At 38.9% G+C, this 20,590-nt stretch overlaps 1 protein-coding gene and 1 pseudogene across 1 annotated transcript; both read left to right on the top strand.

Moving 5' to 3' along the window:
- The first annotated feature begins 8 nt into the window (after positions 1-8).
- Positions 9-2,017, top strand: TSPYL1 (TSPY like 1). Its single transcript, XM_032157407.2, has one exon. It carries the CDS (start codon positions 117-119, stop codon positions 1,431-1,433), a length of 1,317 nt encoding a protein of 438 aa, XP_032013298.1. The 5' UTR covers positions 9-116; the 3' UTR covers positions 1,434-2,017.
- A 6-nt stretch (positions 2,018-2,023) lies between these two features.
- Positions 2,024-19,704, top strand: LOC116471222 (small ribosomal subunit protein uS7-like; annotated as a pseudogene).
- The last annotated feature ends 886 nt before the right edge of the window (positions 19,705-20,590 follow it).

Here is a 20,590-nt window from a genome sequence, read left to right as displayed (position 1 = left end):
GCCGCGGAGATGTTAGTGAGACTGTAGAGTGGGCGGTGCCAGCGGCGGTTACCTCCGAGCTCGGCTTCTCTGAGGAAAACGGGCGTTCGCCTGTGGTTGCTCCGACTGTTAGCAACATGAGCGGCCCGGATGGGGTCAAGAGGACCCCTCCCTTCCAAACCCACAGCATCATTATTTCTGACCGAGTCCCGAGCGACCAGGACGCACACCAGTACCTGAGGCTCCGCGAACAAAGCGAGGCGACACAGGTGATGGCGGAGCCGGGTGAGGGAGGCTCGGAGACCGTCGCGCTCCCGCCTCCACCGCCTTCAGAGGAGGGGGGCGTACACCAGGATCCCGCGGGCCGTGGCGGTACTCCCCAGATCCGAGTTGTTGGGGGTCGCGGTCATGTAGCGATCAAAGCCGGGCGGGAAGAGGGCCAGCCTCCCGCCGAGGGCCTGGTAGCCGCCTCTGTGGTGATGGCAGCCGACCGCAGCCTGAAAAAGGGCGTTCAGGGTGGAGAGAAGGCCCTAGAAATCTGTGGCGCCGAGAGTTCCGCATCTGAGCTGACGGCGGGGGCGGAGACCGAGGCCGAGGAGGTGAAGACAGGAAAGTGCGCCACCGTCTCAGCAGCCGTGGCTGAGGGGGAGAGCGCTGAGGTGGTGGTGAAGGAAGGCCTGGCGGAGAAGGAGGTAGTGGAGGAGCAGATGGAGGTAGAGGAGCAGCCGCCAGAAGGTGAAGAAATAGAAGTGGCGGAGGAAGACAGATTGGAGGAGGAGGCGAGGGAGGAGGAAGGGCCTTGGCCTCTGCATGAGGCTCTCCGCATGGACCCTCTGGAGGCCATCCAGCTGGAACTGGACACTGTGAATGCTCAGGCCGACAGGGCCTTCCAACAGCTGGAGCACAAGTTTGGGCGGATGCGTCGGCACTACCTGGAGCGGAGGAACTACATCATTCAGAATATCCCGGGCTTCTGGATGACGGCTTTTCGAAACCACCCCCAGTTGTCCGCCATGATTAGGGGCCAAGATGCAGAGATGTTAAGGTACATAACCAATTTAGAGGTGAAGGAACTCAGACACCCTAGAACCGGCTGCAAGTTCAAGTTCTTCTTTAGAAGAAACCCCTACTTCAGAAACAAGCTGATTGTCAAGGAATATGAGGTAAGATCCTCCGGCCGAGTGGTGTCTCTTTCTACTCCAATTATATGGCGCAGGGGGCATGAACCCCAGTCCTTCATTCGCAGAAACCAAGACCTCATCTGCAGCTTCTTCACCTGGTTTTCAGACCACAGCCTTCCAGAGTCCGACAAAATTGCTGAGATTATTAAAGAGGATCTGTGGCCAAATCCACTGCAATACTACCTGTTGCGTGAAGGAGTCCGTAGAGCCAGACGTCGCCCTCTAAGGGAGCCTGTAGAGATCCCCAGGCCCTTTGGGTTCCAGTCTGGTTAACATTTGCCCTTGGGAATACTCCTGCACAAGGTCTCCTTCCACCTTCTGCTGGACCTGTGCTTGGGCATCAGCAATGGGTATGCCTTCTATTGTGCTTTGTTTTTGCTGACTTTTCTGCACCCTCTTTCCTTCGGATATTCAGTTCTCTCAACCTCAAGATTGAGACGGTGGTGGGTATGCTTCTCCACTCCATATGACCTTCATGCTGTTCTGGAATATCACATGCTACGAGGCCATCCTTCACACTACTTGTAAGCCAAGCAAATGATACTGTAGATTGTACTGCCTTTATCTGCACTGCTTGGACCCTGTTTATTCCCAGGGCCTCTGAACTGGTTGCTGTCACCTGGATTTCTAGCTTTGGGAGCCTGTTCCACCTACTCAGCTCTGCATCGAGCAGAATGGGCACATGCCCTGTGGACAGTTACTGGACGTTAATGAACTCAGAGGAGAAAAGCAGTGAGCCATTTGTTATGTGTGATTTATGCTACTTCATTGCTCTTCCTTCACCTCTAGTCACTTTCTATTGCTACGTGCCCTACATTGGCTCCTGCCAAGGTCCCTCTCTCCCTCTTTTCCCTTTTAGTCTTGCTCTGTCGCCCAGGTTGGAGTGCAGTGGCGCGATCTCGGCTCACTGCAACCTCCACCTCCCGGGTTCAAGCGATTCTCCTGCCTCAGCCTCCCGAGTAGCTGGGACTAGAGGCGCGCGCCGCGATGCCCTGCTAATTTTTGTATTTTTAGTAGAGACGGGGTTTCACCATGCTGGCCAGGCTGGTGTCGAACCCCGACCTCGTGATCCGCCCACCTTAGCCTCCCAATCCTCTCTCTTAAAAAAGTGATAGCTCAGAAACATTTGTAAAAGCAAGGTTTTTTTTTTCATTTTGGCTCTGTCATTTTCCGAGGCAGAGAAGTTGTCCTGTAAAATAGAGTGCTAGAGCCCTCATGCCCCTCCCTTCTTGCCAACTTCCTACTTCCTAGCCATTTTATCAACTCCTAGAATATTTAAAGAGAGACACATCTAGATGGGATGAAAGATGAGATCTAGTTTATAACGGATGGAAGAAGTAAAGAGATTGTGATGGGTGCCCTAAGCAGGGGAAACTGAACACAAAAGGCTAGAGGCATGGGTCAGGTAAAAATTGGGCCTAGAGTGAAGACTGGGCTGACGTTAAGAGCCTTCGAGGAAGGAGTACTTACTCCCCAATGATGATGAATGGAGAAATACTTTTCAGGATTGCTAAAGGAGAATTGAAGGGGTTAAAGCGTTAAATATGTTGCTTAGACAAGGGTTCTTTAAAGAAAAACAGCGCAACTTTGAATGCTTTCTTGTTTTGTGACCTAATTTATGTGAAAGATTGTTATTTCATTAGGATTTAGTAAAATCTTTTTTTTTTTTTCTGTTTCTAAACCTATTGTGAAAATTGAGCTGTACAGATATTCTTTTAATTTCAGTTGGGAACATTTGGAAGAACAACAGTCTTACTTTACTGTACAATATAGAGACGTGAATATTCATAACAGTTTTCAACTTGTTCTTGTTTCTGTTAAACTATATTCCTAGAAACGTAGTTTGAACAACTCGATCTTTGTTAGGCTTGTCAAATTGCCTTCGTGGAAAAATAATCTACAAAAGTGTGGTTTAATTGATTGTCTTACATGATAATTTTCCCTGGTAACAACTTAGTAAGTGATGTATCTTTTTTCCTAAATTGCTTAAATACTGTGAAATTGCTCTGACAAATTGGAAGTGTACCATTGGCATATTTGTCTTCCTTTTTATGCATGATGGTAAAATAAAAGCATGTTGTTCTGCTAGATTTCTTATTTTTCACCTTACCCATAAAGGTAATGCTTGAATGAAATTGTTCATATTAATTAAAAATTATGGATTCATTAAAATCCTTTAATCCATTAAAGTCCTTAATAGATTAAAATCATTAAAGTCCTTAATGGATTAAAATCATTAAAGTCCTTAATAGATTAAAATCATTAAAGTCCTTAATGGATTAAAATCATTAAAGTCCTTAAATTCATGTTAACAAAAATTACAGAATCATTAAAGTCCTTAAATGGACACAATAGACATTATCCCAAAGAGAAGAAAATAGGGCACAGTATGTTTGGTACCTTCCAAGGTAGTTTGCCTTAAAACGTTAGCAGTTGCAACTGCTTACTCAATCGCTTTTTTCCATGTAGTTTATACAGCACCACCTCCCCTTCAGTTGCTCAAATCCTCCATTTCTATCTCCATAAATTATATTCTCAGGTTATTCAGGCCCTTCTTTTTATTAACTTGTATGCAGGGAGTACCTATCATATGTGATGTACTCCTCTATTTTCATACTTTCTCATCTGTAAAAATTTCCTTTTTTTCTTCAGACTTCCTCACCACTCTATTCTGTCAAATCCTTCAAGGCCTGCCCATGGTAATTCCTCTGCCAAAGTCTTTCTGTTTCCCATAGAGGAGATAAATGTTTCTTTATGCACTGAGTGTACTTTGGAGGGACCTCTGTTCTAGAAAATAACATAATTATTCATTACAGTGAATTCCACAAATAGAGAAAAAGAGTAAGAAGATAAAGTACATTCCCTTCTTTGGGGAACTGGGGAAGGACTGATAAGCAAACAAAGAATTGACAGTGATACAGTAAAATAAAACACAGAGATTATATTTTCATGTTTTTCACATGTTCACTCTTTTCCTCTCAGTAGTTTGGAAACTTTGTGAAAGTGGAGATGCAGTGCATTTTACATGGTTCATTGCATCTAGCATAATTTTTTTTTTTTTTTTTTTGAGGTGGAGTCTCTTGCCCAGGCTGGAGTGCAGTGGCGCGATCTAGGCTCACTGCGACTTCTGTCTCCCGGTTTCAAGCAATTCTCTAGCCTCAGCCTCCCAAGTAGCTGGGACTACAGGCACGTGCTACCACGCCTGGCTAATTTTTTGTATTTTTAGTAGAGATGGCGTTTCACCATGTTAGCCAGGATGATCTCCACCTCCTGACCTGGTGATCAGCCCACCTCAGCCTCCCAAAGTGCTGGGATTACAGGCGTGAGCCACTGCGCCCAGCCCATCTAGCATAATATTTTGCACATAGTTGTCAGCAGATAAATATTGAATGACAAAATAACTCAGATGGGGGAAAAAGACCAAAATAACCTAGTTCTCAGAAAGATTTAATGAGCAAATGGAAAAATGTCAAAAAGATTTGCAAAGCCATTCCTAAATAACAATATTTCCCCTTTTAGTCATTAGAAAACGTCCAAACACTTTTAACATTCAATCTTTCACTTGCATTTTAACAGAGCACTACTTAATTTTGGGTCACCTTTTATATACTTTGTACATTTTAAGGTGATTATACTGGAGATAGAAGGGGGTTAAACTCTAGATGTGTGTTGTCCAATACAGTAACTTTTAGCCACCAGTGGCTATTGAGCACTTGAAATGTGGCTAGTCTGAATTGAGATCTATAAATATAAAATTCACACTGGATTTTGAAGACTTAGTATGGAAATAAAAATGTTAAAATATCTCAATTTTTTTCATATTGATTGCATGTTGAAATATTTTTGACATTGTGTTAAAATATATTGAAGAATTAATTATCCTCATTTTGCCATTGTTTAATGTGGCTACTAGTAAATCTAAAATTACATAGGACAGCATGTCTCTTGACTTCCTGAGGAATATCTGAAAGCACATAAAATATCTGTAAAAATTAAACATGTTAATACTTTCTCCTCCTGAAGCTTCTTGTGACTAAGATAAGGGTTATCTTGCTAAAATTCAAGGCCAATGGGTAAAAAGAAGGTGAGTAAAATTTCTTTAATGAACTGTTCTTGAGTCCTTAAGATACACTGAATATTTTGCAAAATGTACTGTGCAACACTTTCTTGATATAGGTAGAGTAGATTTGGATGCCAAATTGACACTGACAGTTATATTGGTTTAATTTTTAGTAACTTTTAAGACCAATATATGCATATTTTCTAAAGTAAAATGCTCTTTTTTTTTTTTTTGAGACGGAGTTTTGCTCTTGTTGCCCAGGCTGGAGTGCAATGGCGCCATCTCGGCTCACGGCAACCTTCTGTTCACTGCAACCTCCGCCTCCTGGGTTCAAGCGATTCTCCTGCCTCAGCCTCCCCAGTAGCTGGGATTATAGGCATGTGCCACCACGCCTGGCTAATTTTGTTTTTGGTAGAGAGATGGGGTTTCTCCATGTTGGTAATGCTGGTCTTGAACTCCCAACCTCAGGTGATGCACCTGCCTCGGCCTCCCAAAGTGCTGGGATTATAAGCATGAGCCACTGTGCCCGGCCAAATGCTCTATTTTTAGTTTATAAATGTACATGATGTTCAGAAAATATTTTCAGTTGTATTTTAACAGTTGGCTAGCAACAGAAAAGGAAAATATCTGAGTCTAGCTCTGCATTAAGTCAGCTCAATGAACGAGTACTACTTGAAAAAGCAGCCGGGTGGGGTGGCTCACGCCCGTAATCCCAGCACTTTGGGAGGCCAAGGCGGGTGGATCACCTGAGGTCAGGAGTTTGAGACCAGCCTGGCCAACATGGTGAAACCCTGTCTCTACTAAAATTACAAAAATTAGCTGGGTGTGGTGGCAGGTGCCTGTAATCCCAGCTACTCGGGAGGCTGAGGCAGGAGAATCACTTGAACCCGAGAGGTGGAGACTGCAGTGAGCTGAGATTGAGCCATTGCACTCCAGCTTGGGGACAAGAGACTTCGTCTTGCACACACACACACACACACACAAAAACAAAAAAAAAGAACATACTTTTTGAAAATTAGTGGTCTGTAATTGTAATCTTGCAGTAGTTGTTTATTGAATACTAGCATAAGTAAGGATTGAATGGGATAGTAAAAGTTGTCTTTGCCCTTGAAGAACTCAGGCTCATTGAGTCGGGTACCATTCCTTGAATGTTTCCTTTTTTTCTGCAGCAAATACACACATTCAAAACATCTACTGCACACAAGCAAACTCAGAGAGGACCAGCCTGGCTGAGAGGAGTTGACCATTCCCCTCGGGACTGACTTCCTTTCCTTCAACATTATTATATAATTAAAGTCCTAGACTATATAGAAGTGACAGGTATGCTCTCTATGCATTTGTTATTATGGGAGGTGTTTTCGTTGGAAGCAGTACTTTCTCCATGTTAAGTGCTTTGAGCTCTGAAGGGCCATCTTAATCCATTCTCTCTGACCTCAGAGGTTGTCAAGACCTATAGAAGAGTTTCTATCAAGCCACATTAGGAAAAATGTGGATGTCTACTTTTTGGCTTCACTTTTTTTAGGATTTGTATTTAAGGTAATTTCTTTGAGAACAGGTAAAAGGAAATGGTTCAATTAAAAAGGAAAGGGTCATTTAAGTAAGTTACTAATTTTTGTGAACACCTATATGTCTTAGATATGACCTGATGGGCAGAGAAGGCATACTAGCTTTAAATTAGGATTAAATCCCGGTTTTACAATTACCATGTATTGCGTTTGCCAAAATAAACTACTCTGAATCTTGGTTTCCTTATCCATAATGTAGGGATGATAAAACTTGCAGTATAAGCTAATGTTTTAGGATGCATTTGGAGACTGCATTATAAGGTTACAGAGAAGATAACAACAGAAACATTTGAGAGCTTACTTTGTGCCTGACACTGCTAAGAGATTTCAAGTATTAATATAGTTATAATAAAGAGGTTAGACAAACAGCAAGCATCATGTCTAGCATATAATATGCAATCAATTAAAATCTCCATTTGTCTTCCTCTCAATTTTAATTTCTCATTTAATTTACATTCAGACAAATAGTCATCTAGCTTCATGGTTCTCAAACCTGGCTGATCATTATATATAGCTTTGAGCTTTTAAAAAATATTGATGCCCAGACTCTACCCCGAACCAATTAAATTACAGCCTAAGGTGCAGCTGAGTTTGAGAATCATGGCTTACCTTTTCTTGAACTCCTTAAGTTAGGGAATACATACTCTCTTCCCAGTTTTGTCAAATTGATTCAAATTTGCCACCTTATAAACATCCAGCTATTGCAAAGAGCCTGGTATATCATAGAGTTTCAGTATATCTATTTCATAGTTTTCCCCCTTGTGGTCCTGCAGAATGGAATTAACCTGAATTCAACAAAATAGCTCTTTAAAATTCATAACAGCAGGTGTCGTCAAAAAAGGAAATGATTTCTTAGTGATATGCTTTACTTCTGTTGATCACTATTTGCTCTTTTAAAGTGTCCAAAGATGTTTTAATAGATAATTGGTATTTGTTGTTTTCTTTATTAAAGTATAATTTACATGTAGCACAAGAATGGTCATAGCAGTTTTATTTATAACAGCCCCAAACTAGAAACAGCCCAAATGTTCACCAACAAGTGAGTGAATGAACAAATTATGGTACATTCATACAATGGAACACCACTCAACAATAAAGAGGAACAACCTATTGATCATCAACATGGATGAATCCCAGAGACATGTTAAGTGAAAGATGTCAAAGGAGTATATATTATATGATTCCATGTATATGAAATTGACTAGCATAGAAAACTTTTTTATGGTGATAGAAATCCCAGGTATGGTAGCCTCAAGGTTGAAGGGAGTAACGGTAAACCTTGAGCACATTTGCAGGGGTAATAGTGCTCCATATCTTGAGTTGGGTGATAACACAGGTGTATCCACTTTTCAAAACTTGTCCAAGTATATATTTAAGATTTATGCATTTTAGTGTAAGTAAATTATACCTCAATAAATAGATTTTAAAGTATTGTTGATAATTCAAAAAATAGAACTTCATTTGCCCATCTCCAGTCTTTCGGCTTCTCTTCCTCTGTGGTAAAAATTGCTGACTCTACTTACAAGATCTTATTTGTGAGTTCTTACTGTTGCATGATTTTATTTATAATTCTAATAATGAAATTACTTTTAAAAAACTTATTTCTCTTTCAATTCCAGGCCAAAATTGACCTTTCTCAAGATTCTCTTAGTTTACAAACTGAGGTCTATCATCCTCTGGTCATTGAAGTGAAGTCTGCTTAGGACATATTGTCCTGTAAATAGGATTGACATTCCCTGGGGCCCTCTCAAGAATCTCTCTGAGCTTCCCTTTCCATTTCTGACCATTTAGATGCTTACAAGATGCTTTTCTCTGACTTCTTCAGTTCCAGCTGCTCCTTTCCATTACCCTAAAGCTGTGGATCACAAAGAGTGTTCTCCAGACCAGCAGTATCTGCACCACCTGGATCTTGTTAGAAATGCAGATTTTCGAACCCCACCCATGAGCTACTGAAACAGAACTCTGAAGGTGAGGCCTAGAAACTGGTTTTAACCAATGTGCCAAGTGATTCTAATGCCTGCTATCAATCATTTGGGAACCATTGTCCTAAACTCAGTTGCTGCTTCTGCTTCATCTCCAGTTGATTCAGTTTCCTTAATTATTACCATTATAAAAACAAAATAAAGCAAAACAATACATTTACCTATATTATTAATCACAAATAAGTTCCCTACCCTGCGGGGTCACAATGTAGGCTTTGGATATCTAATTCTGCATCAAGTACATATCTCTGTCTTCATAATCTCAACAAATTATTAGATATATCAGTAACTTCCATATATGCTCTCATTTTGTAGTTGCAGTGTCACTATCTCCATTTAATGGATAGGGAAATAGGGGCTCAGGAAAGAGAAGTGTATTATCCAAGACGAAAGTAACATGGGCTGCATTCAATTAGGGTTTCTCATTTCCAGCTAAGACACCTTGCATCATATTGAAGCAGCTTGTAACTAAATTTGCCATAAAAATATATCTAAAATCCTAATTCAGTTTGAATAGCTTGGTCTTAGTTGAAAGTTATTCTTAATTCATTCACAAGTAGCTTTTAAAAGGGATATGTTTATGTTAAACAATAGAAGGTCTCCAAATTCTATCAGATAACTGTATCTTGTCTTTAAAAATGTAATTTTTTATATCTACTGCCTGAATTAAATTGCTTAGTTGTACTTTCCAGAGAAATAGAATGGACCAAAGCAGTTCAAATATTTTAATATTCCTCTGGAGTTTGGCTGCTGAGATGTAAAGAACTATTGATATCACTAATAAATAAATAATGTATATTTATTGAGGTTTAGTCAATAGAGTGATTACTTATAAGAGGCATGTGGTACTTAATTATCATCCTCTTCACCAAACTCCAACTTAACCTTGGACAATACAATTAAGAGTTGTGTTCAGATGGCTTTAAAAACAGGTGCATGGTACAACATGTTGTTAACCATTTTGCTTAATGGCCAAACTTCTCTTGGGTCAGTTTTGGTAACTCCTCTTCAATGTCATCAACAATGAGGGAAATGTAATTTCAAGGCGAGCATTGAGCACTGAGTATATTAGGCAAGAGTGGGGCTTGCTTATTTTTGGCCTTGCAGCTCCCAGAAATAGAATGTTTACAAGGCGTAATCATCTTATATTTCAGTGCCTTGTTTTTCCAGAATTGTTTTCTTTTCCCAGAAATGTTTTACTCTCTATTTATTTGTATTTAGCTCTTCTTTACTAAAGTATAGCTCTATCAGAGCAGAAGATTGTGTCTTCTTCATCTTTGTATCTTACATTTCTTAGCATGGTAGATGTTTAATTGGAATGTGATTTCAGAGAGTGGCTGTGTTCCAGTCTTGATCCAATATTGATGAGCTGAATGTGTTAATCTATTATAAACAAAGATTTTCAGGTCAAACTTGGTTTGAAATACAGACTGTATGTTCCTCACAGAGAGTGTGACTTTGAGCAACCAAGTCTGCTTAAAGTCAGCTATTAAAAGTATGTATTTCATGCATCTAGTTTTTTCTTAATATATTTTATAAAGTCTTTAAAGTGATATGTGGAAGAATGTGGTAAAGCACTTTAGTTAGAGCAAAAAGGGTTATTTTCTCTATCAGCCCAAAATACCATATGTCTAGAATCATTAGGAATTAACTGTAACACAGTGGACAAGCATTATTACTATGTGCCAGTGTTTCATGACTTCCTCAGATTATTCAAATGGTATCCAATCTACTTGGTCCAATTCAACTCTTCTTTTCTTCCACAAACCTTTCACTTATTTTACATGGATGACTTTTGTTTCTGAACTTTTATACAATTACAGTTTCATAATAGAATTTGACATTGATTTTATACTGCCTACAATATTGTTTATTTAATGTAATTCTTAGCATAAGAATAATAAAAATGAGCAAGTCAGCTTCTATTTATTGAAAGCATATTGTGAAAAACACTTCATAGGTATCTCATTTCACCTTCGTGATAATTCTGTAAGTTGTTTTATTATATTCATTTTGTATATGAGTAAATTGTGGCTTAGAGAGGTGAAGTGACTTGCCCAAATTAAACAGCTAGTAAGTAACACAACTGGGACTTGACGTCAGATCTGTTTGATTTCAAAGGGTGCATCTTTAACCAGCATACAAAGGTGTGGGGTCATTCAGGTCAGGGCCTTTGTCTCTGGTTTCTCAAGACTGGTGAAAGCAGGAGCATATGAGGTTTTTGTTGTTTTTTTTTTTTTTAAAGTATTATCCCAGGCAGTGATCATAACTCAATAATTAGCCTGAGAAAATATTACTTTTGTAACAGTGATAGCCTAAATAAAATAGAAACGTGATTCCATTGTAATAATAAACAGAGTACCAAACATATGTGAGAAACTATGCCACAGTTATTTTACTGAAATATGATCTATTTTTGCCAAGCTGATCTATATCAGCTTAAACTTGAACTTTGAAGGCAGACAAAACAGAATCGTACTATCATCCTAAAGACTACTTCCTCTAGTGACCAGGAATGGGAATATCACAGCTACAGGCATTTAGAAAACTTGATTCTCAATGTATATGCATATCTCCCTCTAGGGGATATTTTGGAAATTTTCAGTAGTAATTTTGGTTATTACAATGAATAGGGCTGCAGCTGGTATTCATTAAGGGCATTAGGGATGCTAGACATTGTGAATGTGAGGGATAGTGCCCTATATAAAATAATTTTCCAGCTCAAAACATTCATGTAGATGAAAAATTCATTATTTTTTAAGTCTAGAACATTTTTTAAGTCTAGAACATAGCAGTTCAGTCATGTTTCACTTAACAATGAGGAGACATTCTGAGAAATGTGTCGTTAGGCAATTTCATCATTGTGCAAACATCATACAGTATACTTACACAAACCTAAATGCTATAGCCTACTACACATGTAGGCTCTATGGTATAGCCTATTGCTCCTAGGCTGCAAGCCTGTGCAGCATATTACTGTACTGAATTCTATAAGCAATAGGAACACAATGGCAAGTATTTGTGTAACTAAACATATCTAAACATAGAAAAACTACTGTAAAAAGATGGCATAAAATATTTTAAAATGGTATACCTGTATAGGACACTTACCATGAATGGAGCCTGCAGGACTGGAAGTAGATCTGGGTGAGTAAGTGAGTGAGTGGTAAGCGCATGTGAAGGTCTAGGACATTACTGTACACTACTTGATACAGTTTGGCTCTGTGTCCCCACCCAAATCTCATTTCAAATTGTAGTCCTTACGTGTCAGAGGGTCCTGGTGGGAGGTGACTGAATCATGGGTGCAGACTTCCTCCTTACTGTTCTTTTGCTAGTGAGTTCTCATGAGATCTGGGGGTTTAAAAGTATGTGGCTTGCTCTCTCTCTCTCTCTCTCTCTCTCTCTCTCAAGCTTTGCCATGGTAAGATGTGCCTTGCTTCCCCTTCACCTTCTGTCATGATTGTAAGTTTCCTGAGGGCTCCTCAGGCATACGGAACTGTCAGTCAATTAAACCTCTTTTCTTTATAAATTACCCAGTCTCAGGTAGTTCTTTATAGCAGTGTGAAAATGGACTAATACGCTATTGTACATTTTATAAACATTGTACACTTTGGGACACTAAGTTTATAAAAAAAATTTTGTTTCTCCAATAATAAATTAACCTTAGCTTACTGTAACTTTTTTACTTTATGTTTTAACTTTTTAAAACTTTTTGACTCTTTTGTAATGCCACTTAGCTTAGAACACAAATATTGTACAGCTGTACAAAAATATTTATATCTTTATGAGCTTTTTTCTAATATTTTTTCTTTTTTTTAACTTTTTAAACTTTTTTGTTAAAAATGAAGACACACACACACACATTAGCCTAGGCATACCCATGCTCAGGATTATCAATATCACTGTCTTCTACCTCAACATCTTGTCCCCGTAGAAGGTCTTCAGAGGCAGTAACACACACTGAGTTGTCATCTTCTGTGATAAAAATGCCTTCTTCTGGAATACCACCTGAAGGATCTGCCTGAGGCTATTTTACAGTTAAGTTTTCTTTTTAATAAGTAGAAAAAGTGTACTCTAAAATAACATATAGTAAATACATAAGCCAGTAACATAGTCGTTTATGTTTTATCAAGTATTATGTACTGTACCTAATTGTATGTGCTATACTTTTATATGATTAGCAGTGTAATAGGTTTGTTTATACCAGCATTACCACCAATACGTGAGTAATGAGTTATACTATGACCTTATGAGGGCTACAACATTACTCAGGCTGTGATGACACTACGCCACAGGAAATTTTCAGCTCTATCATAATTTTACTGTTGGATATGTGGTCCATCATTTGCTGAAACATCATTATGTGGCACATGAGTATTTCACATGTGAAAACAAAAAATTTGCACTTTTTAGATATGTGCTATATTTTTACAAGTGATTTATTTCATCTGCTCTAAAAGTATTGATTGTAAAATAAGCCATTAGTTAACACTAAGAAAGTAAGAAAAAGAAAGAAAATAACTTTCAATTAAACTCTGACACAAAGCTTTCTAATTCTTAGGATCTTTATTGTATACATATTGAAAGACCTTTTGATTTTAAAAATGTAGTTTTATCATATATCACTCACAGGTATATATACAAAGTAAATTATGAGTGAAATAAACTAGTATATAAAGAGACCAAATCTACAACTCATTGGTGTCCCTTAAAGAGATGAGGAGAATGGAACTAACTTGGAAAACGTATTTCAGGATATTATCCATGAGAACTTCCCCAACCCAGTGAGAGAGGCCAACATTCAAATACAGGAAATAAAGGGAACCCCAGTAAGATACTTCACAGGATCGTCCCCAAGACACATAATCATCAGATTCTCCAAGGCTGAAATGAAAGAAAAAATGTCAAAGGTGGATAGAGAGAAAGGGCAGATTGCCTACAAAGGGAAGCCCCTCAGACTTATGGTGGACTTCTTAGTGGAAATCCTACAAGCCGGAAGAGATTGAGGGCCAATGTTCAACATTCTTAAAAGAATTTCCCACCCAGAATTTCATATCCAGCCAAACTAAGTATCATAAGCAAAGGATAAATAAGATCCTTTTCAGACAAGCAAATGCCAAATTTGTTACCACCTGACCTGCTTTACAAGAGCCCCTGAAGGAAGCACTAAATGTGGGAAGGAAAGATCATTACCGACCACTACAAAAACACACTGAAGTACACAGATTAGGGACATTATAAAGCAACCACATAAACAAGTCTGCAAAATGACCAGCCAGCTTCATGATGACAGGATCAAATCCACACACAACAATACTAACCTTGAATGTAAATGGCCTAAATGCCCCAATTAAAAGACACAGAATGGCAAACTGGATAAAGAATGAAGACCTATTGGTATGCTGTCTTCAAGAGACCCATCTCACATGCAGTAACATATATAGGCTCAAAATAAAGGGATGGAGAAAATTCACCAAGCAAATGAAAAACAGAAAAAAAGCAGGGGTTGCAATCCTAGCTTCTGACAAAATAGGCTTTAAACCAACAAAGATTAAAAAAAAAAAAGACAAAGAAGGGCATTACATAATGGTAAAACAGTATTCAATTCAATAAGAAGATCTAACTATGCACCCAACACAGGAGCACCCAGATTCATAAAGCAAATTCTTAGATACCTTCAAAGAGACATAGATGACTACATATTAATAGTGGGAGACTTTTAACACACCACTGACAATATTAGACAGATTGTTGAGGCAGAAAATTAACAAAGATATTTAGGACCTGAACTCAGCACTGAATCAAATGAACCTGATAGACGTCTACAGAACTCTCCACCCCAAAGCAGCAGAATATACATTCTTCTCATTCCCACATGGCATATACTCTAAAATTGATCACATAATTGGAAGTAAAACACTTATCAGCAAATGCAAAAGAACTGAAATCATAACAAAAAATCTCTTGAACCACAGAAAAATCAAATTAGAAATCAAGACAAAGAAATTCACTCAAAACCATACAATTACATGGAAATTGAATAACTTGCTCCTGAATGACTTTTGAGTAAATAATGAAATTAAGGCAAAAATCAAGAAGTTCTTTGAAACTAATCAGAATAAAGAGACAACATACCAGAATCTCTGGGACACAGCTAAGGCAGTGCTAAGAAGGAAATTTATAGCACTAAAATTCCCACATCAAAAAGTTAGAAAGATCTTAAGTTAAAAACCTAATATCACAACTAAAAGAAATAGAGAAACAGGAGCAAACAAATCCTAAAGCATGCAAAAGACAAGAAATAACCAAAATCAGGGCTGAACTGAAGGAGATTTAGACACAAAAAAAATTTCAAAGACCAACAAATCCGGGAGCTGGTTTTCTGAAAACATTAATAAAACAGACCATTAGCTAGACTAATAAAGATAAAAAGAGAGAAGATTCAAATAAACACAATCAGAAGTGACAAGGAGGATATTACCACTGATCCTACAGAAATACAAACAACCATCAGAGAATATTATGAACACCTCTATGCTCATAAAGTAGAAAATCTGGAAGAAATGGATAAATTCCTGGATACATACAACCTCCTAAGACTTAACTAGGAAGAAACTGAATCCAGGAACAGACCAATATTGAGTTCTGAAATGTAATCAGTAATAAAAAGCCTACCAACCAAAACAACAACAACAACAGAAACCCCAGGACCAGATAGATTTACAGCTGAATTCTACCAGATGTACAAAGAAGAACTAGTATCATTCCTACTGAAATTATTCCAAAAAAAATGAAAAGGAGGGAATCCTCCCTAACTTATTCTATGAGGCCAACATCATCCTGATGCCAAAACCTGGCAGAGATACAACAGAAAGAGAAAATTTCAGGCCAATATCTTTGCTGAACATCAATGCAAAAGTCCTCCACAAACTACTAGCAAACCAAATCCAGCTGCACATCAAAAAGCTTATCCACCATGATCAAGCAGGCTTTATCCTTGGGATGTAAGGTTGGTTCAACAAGCACAAATTAATGATGTGATTCATCACATAAACAGAACTAAAGACAACAACCATATGATTATATCAATAGATGCAGAAAAGGCCTTCAATAAAATTCAACACTCCTTCATGTTAAAAACTCTCAGTAAAGTAGGTATTGAAAGAACATACCTCAAAATAACAAGAGCCATCTATGACAAACCCACAGCCAACATCATAATGAATAGGCAAAAGCTGGATACATTCTTCTGGAAAAGCAGCACAACACAAGGATGCCTGCTCTTTCCACGCCTATTCAACACAGTATGGGAAGTCCTGGCAAGGGCAATCAGGCAAGAGAAAGAAATAAAGTGCATCCAAAGAGAGGAAGTCAAACTATCCTGCTTTGCAGACTACATGATCTTGTATCTAGAAAACCTCATAGTCTCAGCCCAAAAGCTCCTTAAGCTGATAACATCAGCAAAGTCTCAGGATACAAAATCAATGTGCAAATATCACTAGCATTCCTACACACCAAAAACAGTCAAGCTGAGGGCCAAATCAGGAAGACAATCCCATTCAGAATAGCCACACAAAAAAATAAAGTACCTCGGGAGGCTGAGGCAGGAGAATGGCATGAACCCGGGAGGCAGAGCTTTCAGTGAACCGATATCGCACCACTGCACTCCAGCCTAGGCGACAGAGTGAGACTCTGTCTCAATAAGAAAGAAAGAAAGAAGAAAGAAAGAAAGAAAGAAAGAAAGAAAGAAAGAAAGAAAGAAAGAAAGAAAGAAAGAAAGAAAGAAAGAAAGAAAGAAAGAAAGAAAGAAGAAAGGAAGGAAGGAAGGAAGGAAGGAAGGAAGGAAGAAAGAAAGAAAGAAAGAAAGAAAGAAAGAAAGAAAGAAAGAAAAGAAAAGAAAAGAAAGAAAGAGAAAGAGAACGAACCTAGGTATACACCTAACCACAGAGATTAAAGTTCTCTACAAGGAGAATGACAAAACACTGCTCAAAGAAATCAGAGATGAAACAAAGGAAAAACATTACACACTCATGAATAGGAAGAATCAATATTGTTATAATGGCCCTACTGCCCAAAGCAATTTATAGATTCAGTGCTATTCCTATTAAACTACCATTGACATTCTTCACAGAACTAGAAAAACTATTTTAAAACTCAAATGGAAGCCAAAAAGAGCCCAAATACCCAAGGCAATCCTAAACAAAAAGAACAAATCTTGAGGCATCACACTACCCAACTTCAAACAATAATACAGGGCTACAGTAACCAAAACAGCATCGTACTAATACAAATGCAGACACGTAGACCAATGGAACAGAATACGAACCCAGAAATAAGACTGCACACCTACAGGTATCTGATCTTCAACAAACCTGACAAAAACAAACAATGAGGAAAGGATTCCCTATTCAATAGACGGTACTGGGATAATTGGCTAATCATATGCAAAAGACTGAAACTGGACCCCTTCCTTATACCATACACAAAAATTAAATCAAGATGAATTAAAGACTTAAATGTAAAACCCAAAACTATAAAAACCCTGGAAGACAACCTAAGCAATACCATTCTGGACATAGGAATGGACAAAGATTTCATGACAGAGACACCAAAAACAATTGCAACAAAAGCAAAAATTGACAAATGGTATCTAATTAAACTAAAGAGCTTCTGCACAGCAAAGAAAACCATCAACAGAGTGAAAAGACAATCTACAGAATGGGAGAAAATTTTTTCAAATTATGCATGTGACAAAAGTCTAATATCCAGCATCTATAAGGTACTTAAATTCACAAGAAAAAACAACTCTATTAAAAAGTGGGCAAAGGACATGGACAGACACTTTTCTAAAAAGACATACATGCAGCCAATATTCATGTGAAAAAAAAAATCTCAACATCACTGATTATTAGAGAAATGCAAACCAAAACCACAATGAGATACTATCTCATACCGGTCAGAATGGCTATTATTAAAAAGTAAAAAACAGATGCTGGCAAGGTTGTGGAGAAAAAGGAATGCTTATACACTGTTGGTGGGTGTATAAATTAGTTCATCCATTGTGGAAGATACTGTGGTGATTCTTCAGAGACCTCAAAACAGACAGATTGTTTGGCCAAGCAATCCCATTAATAGGTATTTACCCAAAGGAATATAAGTCATTCTATCATAAAGATATATGCATGTCTATATTCACTGCAGTGTTATTCACATAGCAAAACCATGGAATCAACCTAAATGCCCATCAATGATAGGCTAGATAAAGAAAATGTGGTACATATACACCATAGAATACTATGCAGCCATAAAAAATAATGAGATCATGTCTTTTGCAGGAACATGGATGGAGCTGTAGGCCATTATCCTCAGCAAACTAAAGCAGGAACAGGAAACCAAATACCACGTATTCTCTTATAGGTGGGAGCTAAATGATGAGAACACATGGACGAACAACACACACTGGGGTTTATCTAAGGATGGAGGGTTGGGAGAGGGAGAAGATAATGAAAAATAACTCATAGGTACTAGGTTTAATATCTGGGTGATGAAATAATCTATACAACAAACCCCAGTGACACGTTTACCTATATATCCTGCACATATACCCCTGAACTTAAATAAAAAGAAATGTGAGGGGAAAAGGTGTGTTTTATAATCAAAGAGATAAAATGTGAATTGAAGAAATTTTGTCCTTTTCCTCCAGAACTTTATCATAAAGCTGCTCAAAATTTCAGAAAATCTATCTCAGAAAAGCATTGCTGCTTATGTCTCTAGTACCACACACCTTTATCGAGTTGCATCAGTAGTTTCATACACTGGTAAGTCTACAGGTATAACCATTTAATTAATTTATCATGCCGTGAAGTGTTGGCATGTCAAAGCATTTATATTTTAAAATAGATATTTTAAAAATTCCTTTTATTTTTCCTTTACATTACAACTAAGTTTGCTCTTCCTGTCTGTGCCAGGGTGGCGCATGGTCTATGCCGAGCGACAGAGACACTCAGATTGTGTTCTCAGGATGACCAAGTGGGAAACAGCAGCACCAGCAGTGGCAGAGACCCCAGACATCAAGCTCTTTGGGAAGTGGAGCACCGATGATGTGCACATCAATGACGTTTCCCTGCAGGATTACATTGCAGTGAAGGAGAAATATGCCAAGTACCTACCTCACAGTGCAGGGTGGTATGCCGCCAGATGCTTCCGCAAAGCTCAGTGTCCCATTGTGGAGCGCCTTACTAACTCCATGATGATGCACAGCTGCAACAACGGCAAGAAGCTCATGACTGTGTGCATCGTCAAGCATGCCTTCGAGATCATACACCTGCTCACAGGCAAGAACCCTCTGCAGGTCCTGGTGAATGCCATCATCAACAGTGGTCCCCAGGAGGACTCCACATGCATTGGGTGCACCGGGACTGTGAGATGACAGGCTGTGGACGTGTCCTCACTGCGCCGTGTGAATCAAGCCATCTGGCTGCTGTGCACAGGTGCTCGTGAGGCTGCCTTCTGGAACATTAAGACCATTGCTGAGTGCCTGGCAGAGGAGCTCATCAATGCTGCCAAGGGCTCCTCCAACTCCTATGCCATTAAGAAGAAGAACGTGTGGCCTTCTTGGAGCGTGTGGCCAAGTCCAACCGCTGATTTTCCCGGCTGTTGCCCAGTAAACCTGTCTGCCCTTCGGGGCAGCCCTACCAAAAATTACAACTAAGTTATTATGACTTTAAAAAATGTGCATGTTGATACGCAACATGAATTTCAAGAAAGGAAAAGGGAGTTATAAACATGTTATAAAAAGAAATGTTATATCTGGCCAGGCCCGGTGGCTCACACCTGTAATCCCAGCTCTTTGAGAGGCCAAGGCGGGCAGATCACCTGAGGTTGTGAGTTCGAGGCCAGCCTCTATGGTGAAACCCCGTCTCTACTAAACAACAACAACAAAAAAAAATTAGCTGGGCATGGTGGCAGGCGCCTGTAATCCCAGCTACTTGGGAGACTGAGGTAGGAGAATTGCTTGAACCCAGGAGGTGGAGGTTGCAGTGAGCCAAGATCTTGCCACTGCACTCCAGCCTGGCTGCGACAGAGCGAGACTCCATCTAAAAATATAAAGTAAAGTAAAATAAAATAAAATAAATAAAATAAAAGTAAAAAATAAATGTTATATCTGATGAGTTGAGAACTGTTAAGGCATTGAAACAGAATCATGAATTCTTGTTTCTCTTTAGTAATTGGGCACTTCCTCAACAATTGTCACTAATTTTATGGATGGGGGCAGGCTATAGACTGAGTGTTTTTGTCCTCTCTAAATTAATATATTGAAACCTAATCCCCAGTGTGAGAGTATTTGGAGCTGGGGTCCTCTGCGGGGCAATCGGTGCCCTATAAAAGAGACCTCTGGTTAGAGCCCTAATGAGATTAGTGCCATTATAAAAGAAACCCCAGAGAGATCCCTCACTCCTTTTTCCATGTGAGGACACAGCAAAACAAAACAAAACAAAACACAAAAAACAACAAACTACAGTCTAAGAATCAGGATGCAGGCCCTCACCAGACACCAAATCTGCTGGTGCCTTGATCTTGGAATTCTCAGCCTTCAGAACTGTGAGAAGTGAGTTACTGTTTACAAGCCACTCACTCTATGGTATTTTGTTACAGCAGCCAGAATGGACTAAGACAGGTAAAGGAAAAGAAGATAAAGTTCAACATTAAATTGGGATGGTCATGTAGTCTTATTTCTAGGAAGGTGGCTTTTCATTTTATGGGTTGTGTAAGGTTGCAGAATAGTACGGTGAATGAGTGCACAGGCTCTCCAGTCAGATTACC

The sequence above is a fragment of the Hylobates moloch genome, unplaced genomic scaffold (assembly GCF_009828535.3).
Source record: "Hylobates moloch isolate HMO894 unplaced genomic scaffold, HMol_V3 SCAFFOLD_2, whole genome shotgun sequence".
NCBI lineage: Eukaryota > Metazoa > Chordata > Mammalia > Primates > Hylobatidae > Hylobates > Hylobates moloch.
The sequence above is the reverse complement of the archived record's forward strand: the minus strand, read 5'-3'. Positions and strand labels throughout refer to the sequence as shown.

Coding starts and splice junctions, on each gene's coding strand:
- TSPYL1 (XM_032157407.2), top strand. CDS start 117: ATGAGCGGCCCGGATGGGGTCAAGAGGACCCCTCCCTTCCAAACCCAC.